Source organism: Diplotaxodon limnothrissa, linkage group LG15 (assembly GCF_057381915.1).
Source record: "Diplotaxodon limnothrissa isolate DT_005_m linkage group LG15, D_limnothrissa_male_GT1.1, whole genome shotgun sequence".
NCBI classification, from domain to species: Eukaryota; Metazoa; Chordata; class Actinopteri; order Cichliformes; family Cichlidae; genus Diplotaxodon; species Diplotaxodon limnothrissa.
The window spans coordinates 5,319,958-5,342,718 of record NC_140610.1 but is presented as its reverse complement, the minus strand read 5'-3'; the positions used below and the strand labels follow the sequence as shown (position 1 = coordinate 5,342,718).

At 40.9% G+C, this 22,761-nt stretch overlaps 2 protein-coding genes across 4 annotated transcripts in view; both read right to left on the bottom strand.

The window, feature by feature from the left end:
* Nucleotides 1–11,069: 11,069 nt before the first annotated feature.
* yy1b (YY1 transcription factor b) lies at nt 11,070–17,065 on the bottom strand. Of its 2 annotated transcripts, none has more exons than XM_085372011.1 (5): nt 16,381–17,065; nt 14,274–14,436; nt 13,101–13,161; nt 12,519–12,677; nt 11,070–12,193 (listed from the first exon to the last, which is right to left on the bottom strand). In XM_085372011.1, the coding sequence occupies exons 1-5, from the start codon at nt 16,928–16,930 to the stop codon at nt 12,011–12,013; spliced, it is 1,116 nt and encodes a 371-aa protein (XP_085228137.1). In that variant the 5' UTR covers nt 16,931–17,065; the 3' UTR covers nt 11,070–12,010. The 2 variants fall into 2 exon arrangements, with proteins under 2 accessions (XP_085228137.1, XP_085228138.1); XM_085372012.1 differs by having other exon boundaries at nt 14,274–14,424.
* A 2,291-nt stretch (nt 17,066–19,356) lies between these two features.
* The window catches only part of evlb (Enah/Vasp-like b), a 42,229-nt gene continuing 38,824 nt past the window's right edge, over nt 19,357–22,761 (bottom strand). The window contains exons 9-13 of one of the 2 annotated variants that reach the window (XM_085372841.1): nt 22,456–22,507; nt 21,492–21,549; nt 21,346–21,406; nt 21,170–21,227; nt 19,357–19,424 (exon numbers count right to left, since the gene is read on the bottom strand). In XM_085372841.1, coding sequence (XP_085228967.1) covers nt 19,357–19,424; nt 21,170–21,227; nt 21,346–21,406; nt 21,492–21,549; nt 22,456–22,507 — 297 coding nt within the window. Of the gene's footprint in view, nt 19,425–19,489; nt 19,528–21,169; nt 21,228–21,345; nt 21,407–21,491; nt 21,550–22,455; nt 22,508–22,761 lie in introns of those variants that run through there. The other variant, XM_085372842.1, reaches the window with a different exon arrangement.

The following is a 22,761-nucleotide window of genomic DNA, read 5'->3' as shown; positions in this document are numbered from 1 at the left end:
CCATTAGGAACCATTTTCTGCCCATTTGCCTGATAGCTGCTATCACTTATAGAAGTGATTTGCTCTCCTTCCCTGCACCCTGCGTCCCTTCAAGTGATGGATCTCCCATTGATTTGCCAGCGCTGAAGATCTCTAAGAGAACAGAGCGGCGACCAAGCAGATGTGCCAGTCAGCTCTCAACTATCTGTCAACCGCTGGTGAAAGGGGACAGTTTAAGCCTTCTTAAGGATCCTATTCACAGTGACTTACTAAAAGTGCTTATGCTAATCTCGTTATCGCTCCTGGCCTCGTGGTAACAGAGGATGGGAAGCTGCTGGGAGGTCAGGGGCAACATTATTTTTTACCAAACAGGTCCCAAATATTTACACGTTCCTCCATCTGCTTCTTTCTTTTCACTTTGGGTATTGTTGAGTCATTTCTCCATCCTACACGGAGATCTGCGTGGCTCTAGGTCTCTCCTAACCAGCTCACACCAGGATTATGAATTGACTGTGTTTCTGCGCGCTAATCTTATTTATTGCTCAGAGTGCGCTTGTTAAGTTGAGATATCAAAAGCGGGGTGTAGCATTAGGCAGGATTTTCACGCTAACTGGCCTCGTAAAATATAAATGCAGGCATAGGTGGCGATGGACATTTTTTTTTTTTTAATGGCCTCCACAGCTGTTGTTTGATCAGCCATCATCCAGTGCAGCTGACAGGCCAGAGCCACAGCTGGTGAAATTGAATATGTCAGGTAGCGCTTCATAAACAAGTCTTTAAAGGGCTTTTGATCTGCTCTGCAAGGACTTTGCAGGCTGATCAAATCTGCAGGGCAGATACAGTCAGTGATCTGAAATGTAGATGCGACGGCTACGCTCTTTTTGAAGGAGTCACCCTCAGTGACCCGGCGACGGGAGGACGTGATGAGGGTGCTGAAATAAATGACGTAGATACATAAAGGTCGATTTGTAATTGACGTGATGGGAGAGACTGGGGGGATGGGGGCAAAAACCACAGTGTGTAATGATTTTCTTTTTCTGCAGGTCTGCAACACAACATTTCAAGTGAAAGCTGATCGTACCAAGAACCCCCCACCACCCCCCAAAGAGTGTGTGCGTGCATCTCGTTATGATGCTGCAAACAACACAGAGAAACAAGAGGCAGAGAGACAGCAACACTTCTTTTTTGATCCTGCTAGCTGAGCTTAGCTGGATCAAGCCCATCACTGGTGGGGAAACCCACAAAGGTTTAGACAGTTTTAAAAATGTCAAAACACTGAATTACAGTGGTAGTTGTACATAATTACACCTGTACTACTGATGCACCACTGCACTGCCAGAATTTTACTATTAACAGATTGCAGTGGACTTGTTTTAAAAAAGACTTAAAGACTTTAGTCCAGTGTTTCTAGCCATAAGGGGTTGCAGAGATGATTAATGAGGTTCTGCTACACAGATTTATCGTGGTTTTGTGTCTCTTTTTTAATTTGCTGTGACATATTGATGCATTTACATCTTTGGGCTTCAATCGGTTATTTAAATTAAACCACTGGAGACTTTCAGTGAGGAAATGTTTGGTTTGTGGCTCTGACAACAACTCAGAAACATCAGAAATTTCACCTCAATTAGACAGTCTTTCTGCTGTAATACTGGTTTTTAAATAATAATATTGTGTCTTTTAAAGCCTCAGTCTGAAAACTAAGCAGTAACTTAATTACTTGTTTAATTTAATTACTTATTTAATAAAGACTCTACAATAATAGAGAAAAAAAAACAATCCGACCATTCCCTATGAGCAACCGCTTGGTGACAGGAGAAGAACTCCCTTCAGTAGGAAGAAAGACTTCAATTAGAGACCTGCAGCTGCTTGCTGGCTCAAGAAGGAACAGCCAGTTGGTTGGGGGGGGGGGGGGGGGGGGGGGGGGGGGACCAATGCACCCCGCCACACTGCTAAAACTGCTCTGGAATTGTTTAAATGAGACAAAAGGTCAAAGGCATCACACTGACCTCAAAACTCCCCAGAGCCTGACGCAATCAAGCATGGATTGCACACCTCACAACAAACCAGATCCACCCAGGATTTGCTGCCAGTCCAGGTGCCTGACAGTACAGCACACAAACAGGTGTTGGGTCCATACATTAAATGTTTTGAATGTGACTCTAATGTAGCGGCTGATAGTTGTGTTTGATTTTAGGCTATTTGTTTTATCTGTTAGGTGTGAGGGAATAGCCACCATCTGTTTAATTAGATCGTTTCATTCATTCAGATGAAACCCCACAGATGCTAACATTATTAATACAGAACTGTGCAAAAGTCTTGTGCTGCACCTCATTCCTTTATATGTTGCAAGGAAAATGTTATTCAAGCATACATGGCAGCTAATGCAGCTTTTTGTCATTTCTTTAAGTAGTCTTTAGGAATAGTTCTGAAGGGTGCGTGGAGGACATTCAAAGCTCTTCTCTTGGCTGTTGGATGCCTTTTGTTCTGTTTTGTCAAAATGATCCCACACTGCTTCAATAATGTTGAAATGTCAACTCTGATTCATCACTCCATCAAACCTGCTGTTCATTTGGCATACGTCAGCTTCTTTTCCCCGTTTCCCTTCCTTAACTCTGTGGAGCCTGAACCATGAAATAATTGTCAGAAAATTCAATTATTTTTAAACTGGAGTGTTTATTAAATATTCTGACAATTAAAAAAAGAGAAGGAAAAATTTAATATCAATTTGCATATATGAGTTTTAGTTTGTATCATTTTTGCTACACCTGGCATTTTTGTATAATTTATCCCTCACAGCAGCACTACACGTTTCTGATAATATGCATCAGTAAGAATAAAAATTCTTACTAATAATGTAGCGTAGGTCTCAAAAACTCAAAGTTCAAAAAATCTGGTTTTACTGGTATAAGAAAAGCTTCTTGACAGACATCCTTCAAGTTAGACCTTCTCTGTGGAGGCTTCAGTGACCAGTACATGGATCAGCTGGTTTAAGGTCTCTCACGTCCTGTGTCAGGTCGCTGCTGTGTTTTTCCTCTTTCTCCAGGGAATAACTTTCAGATACTGTTCATCAGCTGTATGTACTACATATCCTAACTTTATTTGTCTTCCACTTGTCCATCTCTTCAGTTAGGTGCCTTTTTACAGTGGCTTGCAAAAGTATTCAGCCCCCTTGAACTTTTCCACATTTTGTCACATTACAGCCACAAACATGAATAAATTGAATTCCACGTGAAAGACCAACACAAAGTGGTGTACACGTGAGAAGTGGAACGAAAATCATAAATGATTCCAAACATTTTTTACAAATAAATAACTACAAAGTGGGGTGTTCATAATTATTCAGCCCCCTGCGTCAATACTTTGTAGAACCACCTTTTGCTGCAATTACAGCTGCCAGTCTTTTAGGGTCTGTCTCTACCAGCTTTGCACATCTAGAGACTGAAATCTTTGCCCATTCTTCTTTGCAAAACAGCTCCAGCTCAGTCAGATTAGATGGACAGCGTTTGTGAACAGCAGTTTTCAGAGCTTGCCACAGATTCTCGATTGGATTTAGATCTGGACTTTGACTGGGTCATTCAAACACATGGATATGTTTTGTTTTAAACCATTCCATTGTTGCCCTGGCTTCATGTTTAGGGTCGTTGTCCTGCTGGAAGGTGAACCTCCGCCCCAGTCTCAAGTCTTTTGCAGACTCCAAGAGTTTTTCTTCCAAGATTGCCCTGTATTTGGCTCCATCTTCCCATCAACTCTGACCAGCTTCCCTGTCCCTGCTGAAGAGAAGCACCCCCAGAGCTTGATGCTGCCACCACCATATCTGACAGTGGGGATGGTGTGTTCAGAGTGATGTGCAGTGTTAGTTTTCCGCCACACATAGTGTTTTGCTTTGTGGCCAAAAAGTTCCATTTTGGTCTCATCTGACCAGAGCACCTTCTTCCACATGTTTGCTGTGTCCCCCACATGGCTTGTGGCAAACTGCAAACGGGACTTCTCATGGTTTTCTGTTAACAATGGCTTTTTTCTTGCCACTCTTCCATAAAGGCCAACTTTGTGCAGTGCACGACTAATAGATTCCCCCACCTGAGCTGTAGATCTCTGCAGCTCGTCCAGAGTCACCATGGGCCTCTTGGCTGCATTTCTGATCAGCGCTCTCCTTGTTCGGCCTGAGAGTTTAGGTGGACGGCCTTGTCTTGGTAGGTTTACAGTTGTGCCACACTCCTTCCATTTCTGAATGATCGCTTGATCAGTGCTCCGTGGGATGTTCAAGGCTTGGGAACTCTTTTTGTAGCCTAAGCCTGCTTTAAATTTCTCAATAACTTTATCCCTGACCTGTCTGGTGTGTTCTTTGGACTTCATGGTGTTGTTGCTCCCAATATTCTCTTAGACAACCTCTGAGGCTGTCACAGAGCAGCTGTATTTGTACTGACATTAGATTACACACAGGTGCACTCTATTTAGTCATTAGCACTCATCAGGCAGTCTATGGGCAACTGACTGCACTCAGACCAAAGGGGGCTGAGTAATTACGCACACCCCACTTTTCAGTTATTTATTTGTAAAAAATGTTTGGAATCATGTATGATTTTCATTCCACTTCTCACGTGTACACCACTTTGTGTTGGTTCAATAAAATTGATTCATGTTTGTGGCTGTAATGTGACAAAATGGGGGAAAGTTCAAGGGGGCGAATACTTTTGCAAGCCACTGTATGTGTGAATGATTCATAGGTCACTGTTAACAAAGAAAGCATTTCTTTGAAAATGTTCAGGTACAAGGACTGGACTGAAAGTAAGTGAAAAAGCAGCCAATGTCCAAAGAAAAGCCTGGAATTATGGACCACTTAAAAAAAACCCCAAAAACCATGAAAAGTCTGGCTCTTTGGAAGCTAAATATAAAAAATGCAGGGTGGCTCAAGATTTTTGCACAACACAATATATAAAGAATAAAAAAAAGAAATAAATATTCTTGCTCGAGAACTAGAAACCAACATATTTTAGTAAAACCTGCTTTTTATTAGTATTTTATCATTTTACTGTAGATGTTTTATATAGAGAGAGAGTGCAGTGAAGTGCTGGGTTGCTGTATCTCTCTTAAATTGGGACAGATTGCACTCCACATTATAAATTATAAACCTTGTACAGCCTGCTTTGGCAACAGTGTAGTGCAGTTAATTATGGTATCTGTGAAGTAAATTTGAGCTTGAAGGACACAGCGAGACGAGGGAGAGGAGACAGGTGTAAACAGACTGAGAGAGAGAGAGGTGGTGTGGTGGGGAGGGAGGGAGGGAGGGAGGGAGCAGAGAAAAGATAGAAAGGCTGTCTATATATAGAGACAGACTTGGAAAGGAAGAGAAGTGACGAGAGATGAAGTGCCGACGAAAACTGAAGGGTGAAATACAGCCAATGTGATTCTGTTACTTTGTGAGACTTCGGCAAATGAAGTGGGAAGTGAAAACCGAGCTGTCTCGACATTTGAAAGCATTCAAAACCAGCCTTCATGTGCGTGCTGTATGCTGGGTTGTAAAGCTGCTGCACTGATGCTGGCAGGGGTGGGATGCTGTGCTCTACGTCTGCAGCAGCAGCAGCAGCAGTCCTGGTATTCAGGGGCTACATCTCAGCCTTTTTCTCACTCTCCCTCTCTCTCTCTCTCACGCACGCACACATACATGCTCCCTCTCCCTCTCCTCTGTTACCTTGGTAACATATTTTCTGCATGGAAATAGCATCTCTTGCTGTGCTCACCGCGAAAAAGAAAGAAGAAAAAAAAAACGCCACTTGAAGTGATTGAAACGTGTGTGTGTGTGTGTGTAACTGTGGATTTAAGTTGGGAGATTTGACCTACAGTTCAGATGAGATTGAGTTATTACTGTTCTGCATGTCTTACCACCAAATTGACTGTGTGATCGAGCAGTGGACCAGTTAAGCATAATAGTCGCTGACAGGCTTTCATTATAAGGATGTAGTGGAGGTGAAAGTGGAGCCCACATGAGAGCCAATTTGGATAGATTTGCAGTCACCTTTAATAGGTGGAAACACGCAAATGATGCATAAATATATCAAACAAATCGCTAAATCGATGTTTGCTTATCTGAGTGTCTCTGCATGTTTGCATCCAGCACAGGACTGTATGCAAGAGCAAGTGTTATTAAGAAATTTAAAATAAATAATAAACCACACGGGGCTGAGAGTTGATCTGCTCGGATTTCCCGATTTAGTCTCTGTTCACAGATGAAAGAGGGGGGCTTCAGTGGTGCAGCAATTGGGGTGTGAGGGGTGTGTGTACCGTACAGCTGAGGCTGCCTGGTGTGCTTCAGTGTTGTAAGCCGTTTGCTTGCTTGCCTGTCAGAGGAGCACACGCACAGAGGGAGAGAGAGAGGAGAGGAACGGGCAAACTAATGGAAGAAAGATCGAGATACTAGGTGAGACCACGCTCAGCTGCAAATAAGCCGAGACTAGTCCGAGGCAGTGAGGGAGAGGGAGAGAGAAAGAGGATAAGATCCAGGTAAACATCGAGCACAGGATTAACAAAAAACAGAGAGCGAAAGAAATAAAAAGAAAAAAGAACACACAAACACACAAGTGTCTTGACTCCTGGGAGAGAGGAGCCATAATGAAATAAGCATCTGAAAGAGAGCAGGTGTTGGAGGCTTGACAGACTTCGGCTGCATAACAAGTAGTGCATTTACTCTCCCCTGCCTTTGTCAATCAAAACAACCAATCCAGTAAATAAATGCTCCTTTGAAAAAAGAGAAGAAAAAGAAGAAGAAGAGGACAGAGACACCTGAGTGCAATCATGCTTGAATCAGCCTTTACATGCTGTGGCCGTCTCTTTAGCACATGTAGACACACAAAGATGGGCTTGCACATCAGTCAAAGCTGGTCTCAGGTAGAGATGGGGGAAAAATTGAGCCTGGTACTGAATTTAAAGCAGGTCTGTACGGAGGAATGAAACACCAGGAATGCACTGAAGTTAAATCAATGTATTTCCTCAACAGAGATGCAGACCAGCTCGGGTTCCTTTTTGTTTTCCTTTCCTTCTTTTGAATGATTTTACGTGACAGAGAGAGGACGTGAGTTTTTCACTGTAGGAAACTCAGAGAATTTCTTCCTCCTCGGAGGCTGCTGGGTGATGGAGCCTCTGCCTGGGGATCAGCACCACGGATAGCACTGCTGCCTGGGTGAGATCACTGAAGTGTGTTGCCTGCAGAGGGCGGTGGGAGCCGGTTTGGAATCTGCAGCAGGATGACTAGGATCAGGGCAAAGAGCAGGATCTTAGCAGGATGCTGAGGTAGACAGTTGTGCTAATCCTGCTGGCTGAGCGGAAAGCGGAATTGGACTTATGTGTAAACTTGAAAATTGCAAGTGGATAGCCGACAAGGGAGGAAGGAAATCCCACTGAGCTTATGCAGCTTTTAGAATGCCTGTTATCCTTGAATTTAATATGAATGGAGGTGGACACATGTTGCCTTTGTGGAGGATTAAATATTGTTTTCTTTGTATCTTTTAGGGGGGAAATGCACATATGCTTTGGAAATCCTGCAGTGTGTTTGCTAGCTGCAAGAAATGAGACTCAAGGGGTGATTTTTGAAAGGCTGAACGGGCCTACAGGCATAAACCCTGCAGTCTTGGGTGGTGTGAGTCATATGACTACTAGCACTTGTTGATAACAAGAAATCAAAAGGACCTCTGCATAAAGTGTAAAGTAAAACTAGTCATGTTTAATGTAGTGGTCTCCAATACTGTAAATGGTGGTATTTTTTAACTACCAAATAAATACAGGGGCAGTATTGCTGCTACCAGTACTGATACTTTTAACCCATAAAGGCAGCTCGTGTAGGGCAATGTGTCACAACTTAATCATTAATAATCATTCATTTGCAACCACTAAATCACTGTAGTGATTTTGACCTTCCACAATAATAAGTTAACACAATAAAACACAACTTTCAGCTTTTCATGTATTTTGAAACTTGAAGCTTACTCTGTTTAAATCTGTTGTTGGCTATAAATCAAATACATGTGACAGCCAACAAGAAAAGGTTAAATACAGAGTATTGATCAATACTATCGTTATTTGAATCGATCTGCCCACCTCTAGTTTAATAACCACATAATTATTATTAATAGACAGGTATCTGGTAGATTAGGTGGACCTGTATGCAAAAGTCTGCAGTTATTTAAAAAACACAGCCACACTTTTTTTATTTGAACAGAATTATTCTTCAAATGTTGGTGCTCCGTTTCACACAATATGAAAGATATTTTTAGGCTGAGCAGGCTGCTTGACAGCTCCTTTGGATCATTGTCTTATTGTAGAAGTCAGACTCGTTTCAAGTTCCATTGTCATGACTGACTGCGTGACATTTTCCTCACCATTTGTGTTGAATCCATTCATCCCTCTATTTGTGCAATCTTTCCCATGCCACTGACTCCACTGCAGGAGATTTCCACCTCCATGCTTAACTCAAAAAAATTATTATTTTTCCCATCAAATGCTGCTCCATTTTTTTTTCCTTCCAACGAATCTTTGATGATTGAGGCCACAAAAACCAGTATAAACTTTATGTGTCCATGGCGTGTTGCTTTAAGAATGACTCTGAAATATTCAGCCGTTGACTCGAACACTTCTACATGAAGCCTGCTTGTGCAAGTAAAACCACTTTCTGCATCAGCTAATCCTACCTGCAGCTCCTTAATGACATTTTGTGTTGATATCTTTTTATAGGTTTACCTGCTTTGGAACTATCTGTTACACACCTTTCAGATTTTGAGTCATCTGCATAGCGGATCATGTGGTTGCTAAATATTAAGAGTCACAAATCACTTAAAGCCCAGTAAGTCAAAGAGGTGCTTCAAGATTTTATTGATTTTTTTCCCCACATACTAATATTTTCCATCATTTTTCTTTCACGTATCCATTTCAGGGTCGTGGGAGGCTGGAACCTAACCCAGCTGTCATAGAGCGAGAGGTGGGGTGCACCACCAGGAGAGGATTCACACAAACATGGGAAGGACCTTCTTGCTGTTATATCCACCCCACTAATGTTTTATCCTATGTTTATATTAGTATTTATTCATTTTTTATGGTAGAATAAAAACGACATGTAGAGGCATGAAGCCAAACCACTGGTTTAACGGAGAGAAGTGGGGAAAGGTGGGTCATAAGACACTTTATTTTGTGCATTTTGGCAAGTGTATACATATGTGTCTGTTATGTTATCCTGAGTCAACACATGTTCTCTTTTTTCTAAGATAAAGAGAGCTTCGGTCCAGTTCAAGTTAAACAGATTTATTGCCTCAACCAGTTCAAAGAATAATTCATGTACACAGATCTCCTTCCGGTTAGAAAACCATAGTCTGCAACAGTTTTCTGTAGCCAACTCCCGGAAGAGAGAACTTAGCCATACACATATTTATAAAAGAGAATGTGCATCTATCTGATTGGTCAAAAGGGCCGTGGTTTAGACCTTTAGCCCCCCTTATTGGCGGACAGGTTGTGCTCTTCTTCTCCTTCCTCAGTTGCAGCTTCACCTAGTGATGGACACACACACACACACACACACACACACACACACACACACACACACACACACATATGCATGCAGCCTGACCTCTTACCTAGTTTCATGCATCTGAGGCATCATCTATCTGTGAGGGCTATTGTTTCTTGACCTTGCTCTGGTTCAATCCTGCATTTCTGCACACAGCCTTCCACCAAGTCTGCACAAAGAACCCTGCATCTTGTGAATCTAAAACTTTTCTACTTAATTTATTTTGAATGCTCAGTAGTGCAATTAACTTTTTTGTTTTTTTGACTAGGGGATAGGACAGGGAGAAAGAATGAAAGAAAGAGAGGGAGAGAAAGAAAAACAGAAGAGAAAACAAACAAAAAAGAGCAACATAATAAATACAACACCATCGCAATAAACTAGCTAACAGTAGATAACAGTAGATACTAAATATTAAATGTTATTGTGCAGCACGCAAGATCGACAGCGCATAATGTGCTTTGAGGTAGCAGCTAAGAAAGGTGTAGTTCGTGTCTGTGAACACTCGTGTGTACACCTGTGTGCACACCTGTGTGGATCAGCACGCTTGTATTCAAAAGGTTTCTCCATGTAACAATCTGCCTGGGAGTGTGGGGAGCCGTAGCCCCGTCCCCCAGGGCATGAAGCAGGTATGGAGGAGATCCAGGCCCCAGACATCCAGAGGCCCCAGACTACGAGGACCCGAGGAGGACCACCAAAGGGGCAACCGTGCCACCCTCCTGGGAAGAGCTGAGGAGAGCCCCAAAAGAGAGGTCACCCAGGCAATTAACTATTAAAGAGATCTAAAATTATATTACAGTGCCCATACCATTTGCCAGCACAGGTCTTGTAAACCAATAAGACTCTGAATGTGAACCTCCCGTCCTGGTCGACTGGAACCTTTCTTTGTGCTTGATGCCTACACCTGTCCATCACCTGTCCCGGGCGTAACACACCTTCCACCTTTGAGAAAACTGATGATGGACAGTTTAAGACATAAGAATCAGAGCTGACAACTGGGAACGGGCTAACATCAGGCTACTTTGTCTTTTGTTTGGGGGAGTAAACTACATAAATTTCACTTAGAGCACTTTATACTACGTGTCTCATTCACCCATTAACTTTTTTCTATGCTTAAGTGCTTTCTGTCAAACATTTACGCACATTCATACTACTAGTACTGGGTTGGGCTCCCTTTTGCCTTCAGCACTGCCTTAACTTTCATTGCACAGACTCAACAAGGCCACCATGTCTATATACCTAAATGCAATGAGTGATGTGATTGGCTGATTAGGTAGTCACACAAAGGAGCAGTTGGAACAGTGTCAGATAAGCGTATCAGTATTTTAGGACTTAATCACAACTTGTTTTCCACACTTTTGGAGAAAAATCATTTATAACATTGCACCGTCTCCTCCTTTTTCCTTCTGGCTCCCTCTCGGTTATTAACATGGCGCACGGTGCCAGAGGAGATGCTGCGCAGCAGCAGACTGACAGTCACACAAAGTTTGTCACTCTCAAAGAAGACCCACTTTAGTAAAAACTAACTGTGAAGTTCAGAGTTGGAATGACCCATTTTATTGGTGGGCAGGTGAGATACATGTGTGTAAATATGAACAAAGGAAGTTCATGGTTGACGTCTGTACATTACATTCTAACAAAGAAAGTGATGGTCTCGCAGTCAATTCAAAGCACGCTTCAGGTAATTTGACTGTGACAGGCTCTGAGTGAGATCATATTACTTGTTCATCTGTGTAAAGACGGTTCTTAGAAAATATAAAGCAACTCATGACTAAAGTTTAATCGGTTAACACTTTAAATCACACCTCTATCTATGTCTACTGAATTTTAATACAGCCATACAATACAAGTATACAAGGTTATTCTGTGGTTAGAGAAAAATACAACCGAAGAAGGTGTGAAAATGCAAAGATACAGCCGTTTTGTTTTTTAAACTTTGTATACATGTGAAACAGGTCAAACAAGTCTTGAGGCCTCTTCTTTTGTATCATAGGTACGATCTCTTAATGCAGGAGAAAAAAACCAAAACAAAACACAATTATACTAAACACAGCCTGAGTCAAGTGTACAATATGCACACTTGAGGGAAATAAAAGCAATGCGACCAAATAAAAATACTAATAGCCCGCTGCTTCTCTGATCACTCCGGTAAAAATAAGTCTCTGATGTTTGTCCATGGGTTCCATCTTCTGGCAGCTGAGTGCCACTGGAGAAACGAAGGGACTGTGCTGGCTGGGGCTTTAGGGAATAGTCACTGCGTTCCTCATCCAATATGACAGCAGAAGAAGAAGAAAGGGGGCTCAGGAAAAACCAGCTGAATTTCAGTGTTCTAAGTCTTTTAATCTGTCAGATTTTTAATATAAATCAATAAGTCTCAAGCTTCTCATTCCATCTTCAAACGAGGTCTCACGTGTGTCGCTAGAATGCTCTTTTTTTTCTCCTTTCTTCTTTTTTCGTCTTCGTGACTCGACGCTGACGGATACGTTCTCATTGGTTATTTTTGGCTTTGGCGTGTGTGAGAATGTGAGACTTTAGGTTGGTTGACTGGGCAAATTTCTTATTGCAGCCGTCGAAAGGGCAGACGTAGGGCCGGTCTCCAGTGTGGATCCGCACGTGCGTGCGCAGGTTGAAGTCCAGAGAAAACCTTTTCCCGCAGCCTTCGAAGGTGCACTGAGGGGAGAGGAGCAGAGGAATGATTAAACAGTGCGTCTTTAAAACCTTCCACAGCAATGGTCTCATTTCAATGAAAATATGCCAGTGTTTATCCAGAATCACTTGTTAAAATCGCTCGAGCAGAAATTGTCTGAAAAGACTTTAAACAATTCCAGCCGGTGTCATTTACCCACCAAAGATAAACTTTTACTGACATTTGGTGGGTGAATCTCATCAGGGAGAAATTACTTAGCCCATTTTCCTTCACTTGAATTAAGCACCCTGCAGTGCTGAGTTTATAAGCTTTATATGGAAAGTCTGTGCGTGTGTGTGTGTGGACAACCTGGAAGGGTTTCTCCCCTGTGTGAACGAGTTGATGGCGCTTGAGCTTGGAGCTCTCAACAAAGGCCTTGCCGCACTCGGCGCAAACGTGCACACGGGGTCCGTGGGTGTGGAGATGCTTCCTCATGGCCGAGTTATCCCTGAACATCTTTGTGCAGCCCTGAAGGAGCGAAGAAGCAGTTAGTAAGGTGCTTTGCAGCAAGGTTCAGGTTTTCTCTGCTAATGCATGCTTAAAGGGAGCTCAGCATTTTCTGCAGTTTCTCTGACACATCTTTAAATTGTGAAAAACAGTGGGATAGAGTAAGAGTGCCCCTATTCTCTCCTGAAGTGATAATGTACTCTTAAAAGCCTCACACTGAAGTAGCAAGCAGCTCACGGAGCGAACAAAACCCATTTACATTAGCTAATTCAGATAAGGCCTGATTGTTCTAGTGCACGCATAAAAATCAATACACTCAAGTGCTTTTAAATAACCTTCAGTGAAATTTCCAATTACACGGAAAGCAACAAAGTGCAAGACTTTTAAACCCATCAGGAGTGATGGCCAGAACAGTGACAAGGAGGGACACATCAATGAACTCACTTTATGAGGGCAAGCTATCGTGCGGGGGGCATCGTCCTCTTTGACTTTCCTGGGTTTCATTCTGCAAATAAAAAAAAATAAAGAAATAAGCTCCTGTGTTATCTACAGGTCCAGGTTACACCAGATTATTGATTAACTTGACTCCTAAAGGACATTTAAACGCATTTAAAAGACACACATAACGAAAACAGCAAGACCAATTACAGGTATACATCTATTTACAAATAAACACTGGTACGCTTAAAGTAAAATCCAACTAATGTAATATTTACAGGCCTTTTAAACACCTTATCATGGTTTTTGAGACACAGAGTCAAAAAAACAACAACAAAAAACTCAACTAAAAGGGACAACTGAAACATCAACAGAGATTAAAACAGACTGATATCAACAGTTAAGTAAACGTCAGCGCACTGATTTCACAGCAATTAGTCTCACCATTATAAACTTCTTAGACCTGGTAAATAATATACCACAGCATTATCATTGTTCTTTGCAAATAAGTAACTAAACTAAACACAAAAAAGAAACAACTCCTTCAGTGTTAACTGTTGCACTGTTTTGATAGAATAAGAAAATCAACTAGACATTGTTAGGCAATAACAAACAATTAATTTAAAAAAAGAAAAACCTCACAAAATGACCCACTGGACACTGAATAGTGCACCACGGGCTTTTGTGATCAATTAATCGTCAATTCATAATAAAACACAATATAATAAGGGTAAACAGAAAGCCTCTCTTTGGTCTGATTTAGTAACAACATCCTAGCTTCTCCAGTAAACACTCTACACATGGCCTAATCCACTTGTGCACAAACATTAAACAGAGAAAATAATCACAAGGCATGTTTGTGTAATACCTGACACAGTTATTAAATCCTAATTACATTTTGTAACCAAACCTTGACATTTTAATTCTTGGGAGGAAAACTAAGGAAAAAAACTCCAGAGTTTAGCAGAGTGCAGCTAAAATTTACCCTGTGTGTTTTTGACCTTTCAGACTCATGGCATTCGTGAGCAGCAGCGGTATTGTTGTGCATATTCATCAGAACTGTGTGGACAGTGTAAACAGGTCTGTTTACAGCTGGGGATGACTGACGCAGGGGTGCTGGCACACACACACACACACACACACACACACACACACACACACACACACACACACACTCACCTGGCAAACTCAGCCAGCTGTTTTGGGTCTGAAAGGTCGATCCCCGGGATACCACCAGGGGGCAGCTTCTTCCCCGTCATGTACTCGGAGTAATCCGGAGGAGAGTTCTCCCCAACAATCTGCTCCTCCACCACCGATTCATGGTCAATGTCTTTATTATCATCTAGAAACACATTACAGAGACTGAACCGATAACATATTGGTGTTACCCTGGCTACAAACCTCAGGAGGCTGGAAACATGTGCCCCCTGGGTTTTTTTTTAAATATAATTACCCAGGAGAAATGAATATAAAAGCACATATTCACATTAGGGTGTTTACCTGTTATTCACCATATGGCTACCTTTACTTTGCAAACTTTAACTTGTTATTTTTTTCTTAATTCAAATAAGTATCTTGTTTACAATAGTTTTGTTTTCAAGAGATTATGCAAACTGGGAATTAATTCCATGTTTGAAATATGTTAAACAAAAATAATTCAAATGACATAAAACACACAAACACAAAGAGACACTAACACACAAACACATAACAAGATAAGCGTGCAAATAAGATGTGCATGTGTGTAAATGACTCCTACTCACTACCAACCAGCAGAGAGCACTAGTGATGTGCGATACCACTGATTTCCTTTCCGATCCGATACCAAGTAAAATTCAGGGTGGTATCGGCAATACTGATCCGATACCGATACTCTGTACAAAAACTTAATGTTTCATTGCATTTCATAATACAATATATAATTGTATTATGTAATTGTAATAATAACATAACCATATTGCTTCATAATGATTAGAGGACATCAGACAACTTGTTTTTATTGCTTAATAATGCAGAATAATCATATAGAAATAATTTAAAAAAAAAAACTGACGTTGTGCGCTATTTGAGCATGTTGCCTGCCTGCAGCACTAAAGGACTCTGCGAGAGACGTCTGTTTCGCCCTAGCAGCACCTGTCCCTGTCCTCGTCTTCAGTTCGCCTCAACATAAGCTTATCATATTCTGTGATGTGATTTACTCCGGGGTGTTTGACGAGGTCAGTGGTGTTGCAACAACAACGTGTCCACACAGGACTCTGTTTGCGCTCAGCCATTGTTGTGAGTGTGCACGCCAGGGGCTGCCACACATTTATACAGCCATATTCCGCATATGACTATGAAAGGCGTAAGAGGAAGTAGTTCCTTCCAAATTAGACGATCCGAATTGTATAGTTTCTTTCCACTGCGTTCATTTTAATGGAAGAACTACAAATTTAACCCAGAGTACTAAAATATCGATATTATAATATGAGAATCGATTCTAGAACATAAATTGCTGGTATCGGAAGAATCGATATTTCAGTATCGATCCGCACACCACTAGAGAGCACTAAAAATAGATGACTGCGGTGTCCACTCAGAAAACATGTAGACAAGTATATTGCTAAAAGTTATTCTGATAAACAGTTCTTTATATAGTTTGTGTAATATAAATCACAGGCACAGATAATATGAGCTCTCGTTTAGCCCATAAAAGCCTTTTATGCGATTATAAATTCCCACCTGCTCAGTATCACTCTGCACCTAGCCTAATGGAGCTAGCCTTGTGCAGAAGCAGAGCTGTCTGGTTAACTAGCAGCAACAGCAGCCAGAGCTAACTGCTAAACAGCTCCCGACTCATAATATAAGCGAATATCACACAGTAGACACCTAGGTACTGTATCAGTTGCTTTTGTGCATTTAAAGTGCCACAATTTCGCGGCCTAAAGAGAAGAAAACCCCCCGAAACCCAGCTGCTTCTCTCTCACTCCCCCGAGCACCGCCGCCATCTCTGCCTGGCCACGACTATCGCCATTTTTTCGGGGCCGCCGCCATACTTACTCGTCTCGGGGAATATGGCGGCGCCCAGCAACACCTAAAACATGGCCTCCCTTCAAAACAAAAACATTTCGATATACTACAGCGGGGGTTTGGATCGAAAAATTGTGTTACACGTCGCTTCTCATGGAGGTGCGGCGGAGCACTCCAGGAACTAGTCTGGTGCAGCAGGACAACGCCCTGGTAATGAGGCCTCATGCAACGGCTAACAACGGAGCTGTTAAAACACAGCTAGGCTAAGGTTACTTACCCGATGCCCACATTGTAACAGAAAATTCCCCCTCCAGTGTCTTTATTTGCACCTGCTTCTGTTCCCATTTTCTTCCGCCGGCCTCAGCGCCGCTTAAATAGCTCTTTTTGCCCGCTTTCTTCCCACCAGTGCCGCCTCCTCGTTTCACCCGACCCACTGAGCTCTTCCCAGCCACAGTCACTAAAGTCTGCTCAATATACTCGTCCTCCACCCCAGGAGCCGGCACCGGGATGAGGATCTGGTCCTCAAACCCTCCACCGCCGTCCGTATGCAGATCCGAGTCATCCCCACCGACCACCTCCTCCCGGGTCTGGACTAGGATAACCTCCTGGTGGTGGTGGATCGAGCTGGGGTCGTCCGTGACCAGTGGCTGGAGCGCGATCATGGGTTGCCCGTCGTCGTCGTCGTCGTCGTCGTCATCCCCGCCGACCACCGTGGTCTCGATAGTTTCCACCGGTATCGTCTCTACCTCTATCTCGTGGAGCTCCACAATCTCGGCCGGCATCTCCGAGCCGTCTGTCTCAATGTACAGCGTATCTCCGGATGCCATGTTGAAATTCGCCAGCTTGTCTCTCTCATTCACGCCGTGTTGTGCTCCTTTTAGGACCTCACAAACACACTCACACACCCCCTGCTCTGCTCCTGCCGCTGTCTCTTCTCCCTCTTCGATAACAACTCTCTTCACTCCGTCCCACGCCAGTTCTCGTCGCCACTATCCTCTGTCACAAGGAAACATCGCGAGACTTCACTGAACCCAGCGATAACAGTGCTACTAGCGATAGTGGGGGTTCCCAAAGTTCGTAAACATGAGGTTATACACAGTTTCTGGTTTAGTTGCACAAACAGGGTGACAATTTATTATCATTATTAATAATAATAATAATAATTTGTGTTGTTATTAATACTATGACAAATGCATAGTTTCACTTGTGCTAATATTACTGCAAATATCTCTAAACCTCACCTGATTTATGCAACATTAATCAAATGATAATTGCTTCTAAAATACAGCAAATCACTGGGTAGAGCGAGGAGATCCCAAATGTACTTTAAAAAGGGCAACAAACAAAATAGGCAACTTAAAAAAAATGTGTTTTTGATGGGCATAGGTGATATTTATATTTTTTCCTGGTTTAACTTTATCAACTATACATCTCAAATGAATTTTGTTTGTTTGTTTTTTTTAAGTATAAAAAATAACCCAACAAAATAAAATATAAAAATATAAGATATATTGAGATTTCTAGCTCTGTAACCTGTGACCTCAAGCATACATCCAGTCTTGAGCCTTTGCAAACCGTAGTCTAAGTTTCCTGTTTGTATCTGACTAGTGACATCAGGTGTCTTTATATGCTGCTCTGGCCCATCTTCTTCAAGGCTTGATGCGTTGTGTGTTCAGAGATGCTCTTTTGTGCACCGTGGCTGTAACAAGCGGGTGAGTGTATATGTTTGAGCGATGAGAACAAAGTGGTCCTTCACACCTGCTGGCCTCACTAATCAGAACGTGTCGAGTACAGCGGCTTGGACAGCCGTGGTGTAGCAGCTGGTGCGGTGTTTGCACTCAGAAGTTATATGAAGTTTTATCAGTGAACAACAACCCTGCAGTTCATGTTGTGTCTTGATGGGCTTTTTATGTGGGTTGATTCATTCTTTTGAAAACACAGCAATATAAACAAAGATGTGAAAATAACTACACAGCTCACTATGAAAGGTTTTAAAAAGCAATCTTCATATAATGATAGTAATAATATTTAGTGAATACTGTATTTTGTAAATGTGGTCTTTAAGGAACACGTCACACTCCAGTGGTTGAATTGTGAATGGTCTCATCACCAAATCATATGTAAAAACTGTATCACATAACTGATCGTTGACTGAATATCTCTGCAGGGGCATTCATTACACAAACAGGCTACACAAATGTGCACTTTAAAAACACACTGAGACTGCACAAAAGCGCTCACATGTGTTTCAGCAGCAGTAATTTATGGCACCTGTTTCAATGACAGCAGATTTCTGTGTTGCGGAGACAAAAACTGCAAAGAAGCAAAACAAACACACAAAAGGAAAGAGACCACCTCATTTATCCAAGACGTGTTTTACAGTTTATTTCAATTCATTTTAAACTTCCGTTATATTTTTTTTGTTTTTTGTCGTTGTTCTCAAACCAGGAAGCACTTTGTCGTAAAAGGAGAAAATAAAATGAACAATACTTCACCATATCCTTGCAGCCAATAAACATTTCATTAACAACATGATCACAAATACTCGGGTGTATTTAATTATTTTTATTATTTTCTCTTTTTTTAGTGTTTATTTTTTTGGATTTCATAAGATTGCAATATCCAAAATTTGTGTTTACTCCAACATTGGTTTCAGTTCAAGGTCTGTTTTTTATGTTTTGTCTTGTTTTTTTTCTGCCATGGTTCCACACATAACTGTGAAAAGGATAAAAAATCTTTAAAAAATATTTTATATCAGGTGAAGAGAAAAAAGAGAGGATGATCTCGCAAATGCATCTAAAAAAAACAAAGAAAACAACAAAATGAAAACAACCGATATAAAATTTAAAACACTGACATAAAGTGATGTGCAATATTATATCCACATTATCATTACTATCATATTCTCATTATTATTTCCTCATTATTACCATTGCCCCTACTACCCTACTACTATTACTCATTACTGACATCACGCTTACAATCATAAGAATGATAGGAATAATAATGAAAGTGACAGTAATGACGATTTAAAAAATCTGTGAAAAAGTAAAGCAATTAAAATCATAGCATCAAATATCCTTTGGACCAAAGACAGAGGAGAGAACTGGGCAAACAAACAGACAAAGAAATGAGAGCAACTGGTATTCCTCTCAGAAACAAACAAATCAAATGTTACACAGACACGTCTGAGGTGTTACAGCAACGTTTGCACCAGTGCTTCAACACCGCAGCTGAACGTGATGAGTAGATGTCACAGTTTGGGCCTCCCGTCCTGACTCCGCCTCCTCCTCCTCTTCTTCTTTAGGGCCCCAGCAGCTGCTGCAGGAGCAATGGTTTGAAAAAAAGGTGGCTCACGTCTGGGGGGGGGGGGTCGCGCTGAAAGATTATGTTGTGCTAACTCGACTGAGTTCATGTCTAATGGCTGTAAGGAGAGAGAAAAAAGTGTCATATTTGAGAGCTCTACATCATCAGTGTGGTTTATTTTTGCTTCCTGACAAAACTGATGTATACTGTCAGACACATGCAGCGCTACTGTGAGCAATAACCTGCACAAAAATAGCAAAACTGATACAATTCAAAACTCATATGTGCATTAATTTCATTTCTACCTTTTTAAATTAGTTTTTTAATTTGTTAAGCTTAAAATATTAGTACAGGTTACATTTCCCAACACATCTTCACCACTGGACACCTTTACACATCTTTGAGTAAATCTGATCATTTTCTACTCATCCTGTGTTGTTGCTCTTGCACAGCTACACTACAGACTTTAACACTTTAACATTGCCAAACAAAGTAAAACATAAAAAGTTACTTAGTGATTTTACTTACATCAATATATTTTTTGAATGTAATTATTCTGTGGGATATTTCACCATTGTTATTATTGTGAATACTTTGGCCTATTTGTGTACTGAATGCCATATGTAGTGGATTTTTAGATAGTTAAACTAACAGAAGAAGCTGCTCTCAGCTGCTCTTTTATTCCTAAAAACACAGAAGCCAGTGTTTATTCAATTACCATTATTATGTTGTATTTTTGCTAGGTTTTTATTACAATGCTTTATATGATATACAATGATATGGTACTTGTATAGAATTGTTTTTGGTATGTTAATGTATTGATAATCTGCTTATTAGTTTTAGTCTTAATTTTGTTTGTAATTCATGAGAAAAATGAAGAAGTTAATTAAGAAGTTGCAGAATAGATTCTGCTATACAGACACAAGAAGTTTTTTTTCTTTTTTGTTTACCACGGACACATCAAAGCTGTGAAAAAAAATTGCCGCAAAGTCTCCTGATACTAAAACTATTTTATTTTTCCTCTGTATCTTATTTTATTTTGTAAGTACAGTAGTAGTTCATAAGTAGTTTTGTAAGTACAGAATACGATTTCAGCTAATTTTTCCCCACTTAACTAAAATTAATTTTCTTTGCCTCCAGTTTAAATTTTCACTTAATCTTAGTATACTATAATAATCTTATAGCCAACATACCTTCAATCTGTCATGCATGTGTTCTTACATTGTACTTAGAAAACCTTTTAGTTAATCAACACTGTTATTGTCTACTGAGACTTTTATTATAACATTCTCTAGATATTATTTAATAAACGTGCTGATGTCACTAAATGTCAAATGTTAAATATTATGCATGTAGGCTATTTAAGAGTTGATGTGCAATTTAGCAATGTATATCCTCTTGGTGAGCAATGGTAAACTTATTGGGATAATATTAAACAGATTAGCACATAACGACAACAAAAATAGTACTAATAGTTATTATTATTATTATTATTATTATAATGTCTTAAAGGGATTCATCTTTTTCTTGTGCAAGTAACAAATTCAAATATTCATGATACTGCTTTTGTAGAGTTTGATGTTTTAAATCCATTTGTACTTTTCTGTGAATCTAGTGCAACCTAGTGGTTACACATGTGTATAACTATCAAACTCCCACAATTCCGCTGGATAGGCTTCCTTTTAAATATTCATTAACATGAATTAGGAGAGAGAAAATGATCCTCCTCAGGTTTTCAAGAGAAGATTAAACCAACCTACCATCGATGATTTCGTCCTTCACTTTGTGCAATTCACGAAACACCTCTTCCAATATTTCCTGTTGAAGCACAAACGGGTAACTCGTAAAACATCACCAATTGATTGCTTTACCGTGGAAACGAGCTTATACTTTTAACAAAATAGCAAAACATTTTGCTGGGTAATGCTTTCTTTACCTGTTTCATTCTATCGAGGTCTAACGAGTCTGTGTCGCCACCACTCCCCGCAGGTCGTGCTCTGCGTAACACAAAATAATTCTCTGTCACACTAGCTGTTACTGTATTGCTTCACAGTGACAAGCAGCGGGGATTCCCTTTCTCACCTCGACGCCATTGCCCTGTCTGCAGAGTTTGCTCGGTCCCAGGGCTTCTTTGCTCCGTCTAGACGACAAAGGAAAAAGATCAGATAAAAAAACGAGAGAGAAAAAAAGTCATACATGCATTTCTGGATTTATCATTGCTCTGAAATCCCATTTGCTATCAGGATTTTTAAAAACTTGTAATAGTTCTACTATCATGAGAAACGATGATACCACACCTAAATAAAACCAAAATAGCTCCGTGACAATAAAGTGATGTTAAACATGCTGTAATGATTTGTTAGTATCATGTCGATATCAGCACCGTGTTCAGCACCTTCAGTTCTGAAGGCAAAAGGAGATCAAACCCAGTACTGGTGTAACTAATGAAGTGGTGAGTGTCTATTTAAAAACAAAAAAAACTTAATTCCAAACTTCTGTACATGTTAAAAGTTATTTTTTTCTTTCTCTTAGAAATGTTTGTGGATCTGCTTCTAATATTTTTACTTTTCCATCCCACACCTTTTTCATGTGTTTCAAACGTGGTTTGTAACTGCGTTTAGTCAAAGGAGCTTGCAAAGAAAAGCGTCTGGACTTCTTTAAGTTGCTTGAAGACGTTTCACCTCTCATCCGAGAAGCTTCTTCACCTAGGCTCAGGCGATTAGAGGATCATCAGGGGGTCCTTTCGTCCCTCTGTGGGGGGACACTCCCACTAGGTTTAAATCTGGGACTCCCCACCATATGACCTTAGAACTGAAGAAGCTTCTCGGATGAGAGGTGAAACGTCTTCAAGCAACTTAACCCTGGAGAACCCATGGGGTCAGATCCGACCCCATTGGTTTACTAGGGAAACCATGGGGTCAAATTTGACCCCATGGTTTCTCCAGGGTCAAAGAAGTCCAGACGCTTTTCTTTGCAAGCTCCTTTGACTACAGTGACCTGGATGACTGAGAACCTTCACAGACGTAACTGCGTTTAGTTTTCTCACCCGTTGCGTTCTGTCCACTCCGAGTGCTGGGCGACGGAGAATTTGGGTCATCCTAGAGAAGCACAATGAAATCGGTAAGCATCACTCACAATACCACAAATGCTATTATCCTCGTTAGCGAGCCAGCAGTTTGATGCAGAATATTCTGCAAATATCAGTCTCACCTGTGTGAAACCAGGCTTCTTTAATCTGATTTCCTTGTGATTAATGATTATTACTGAGCTTTTATCATCATTTCTCGATGTTTCCATCACAACACAAATGATAACAATGATCATTATCACCCTTCTGTAATCAGCATCAACA

Coding starts and splice junctions, on each gene's coding strand:
- yy1b (XM_085372011.1), bottom strand. CDS start 16,930: ATGGCATCCGGAGATACGCTGTACATTGAGACAGACGGCTCGGAGATG. Junction 14,437..16,380: donor TGTTACAATGTGGGCATCGG/GTAAGTAACCTT, acceptor ATGTGTTTCTAG/ATGATAATAAAGACATTGAC. Junction 13,162..14,273: donor CAGCTGGCTGAGTTTGCCAG/GTGAGTGTGTGT, acceptor TTTTATTTGCAG/AATGAAACCCAGGAAAGTCA.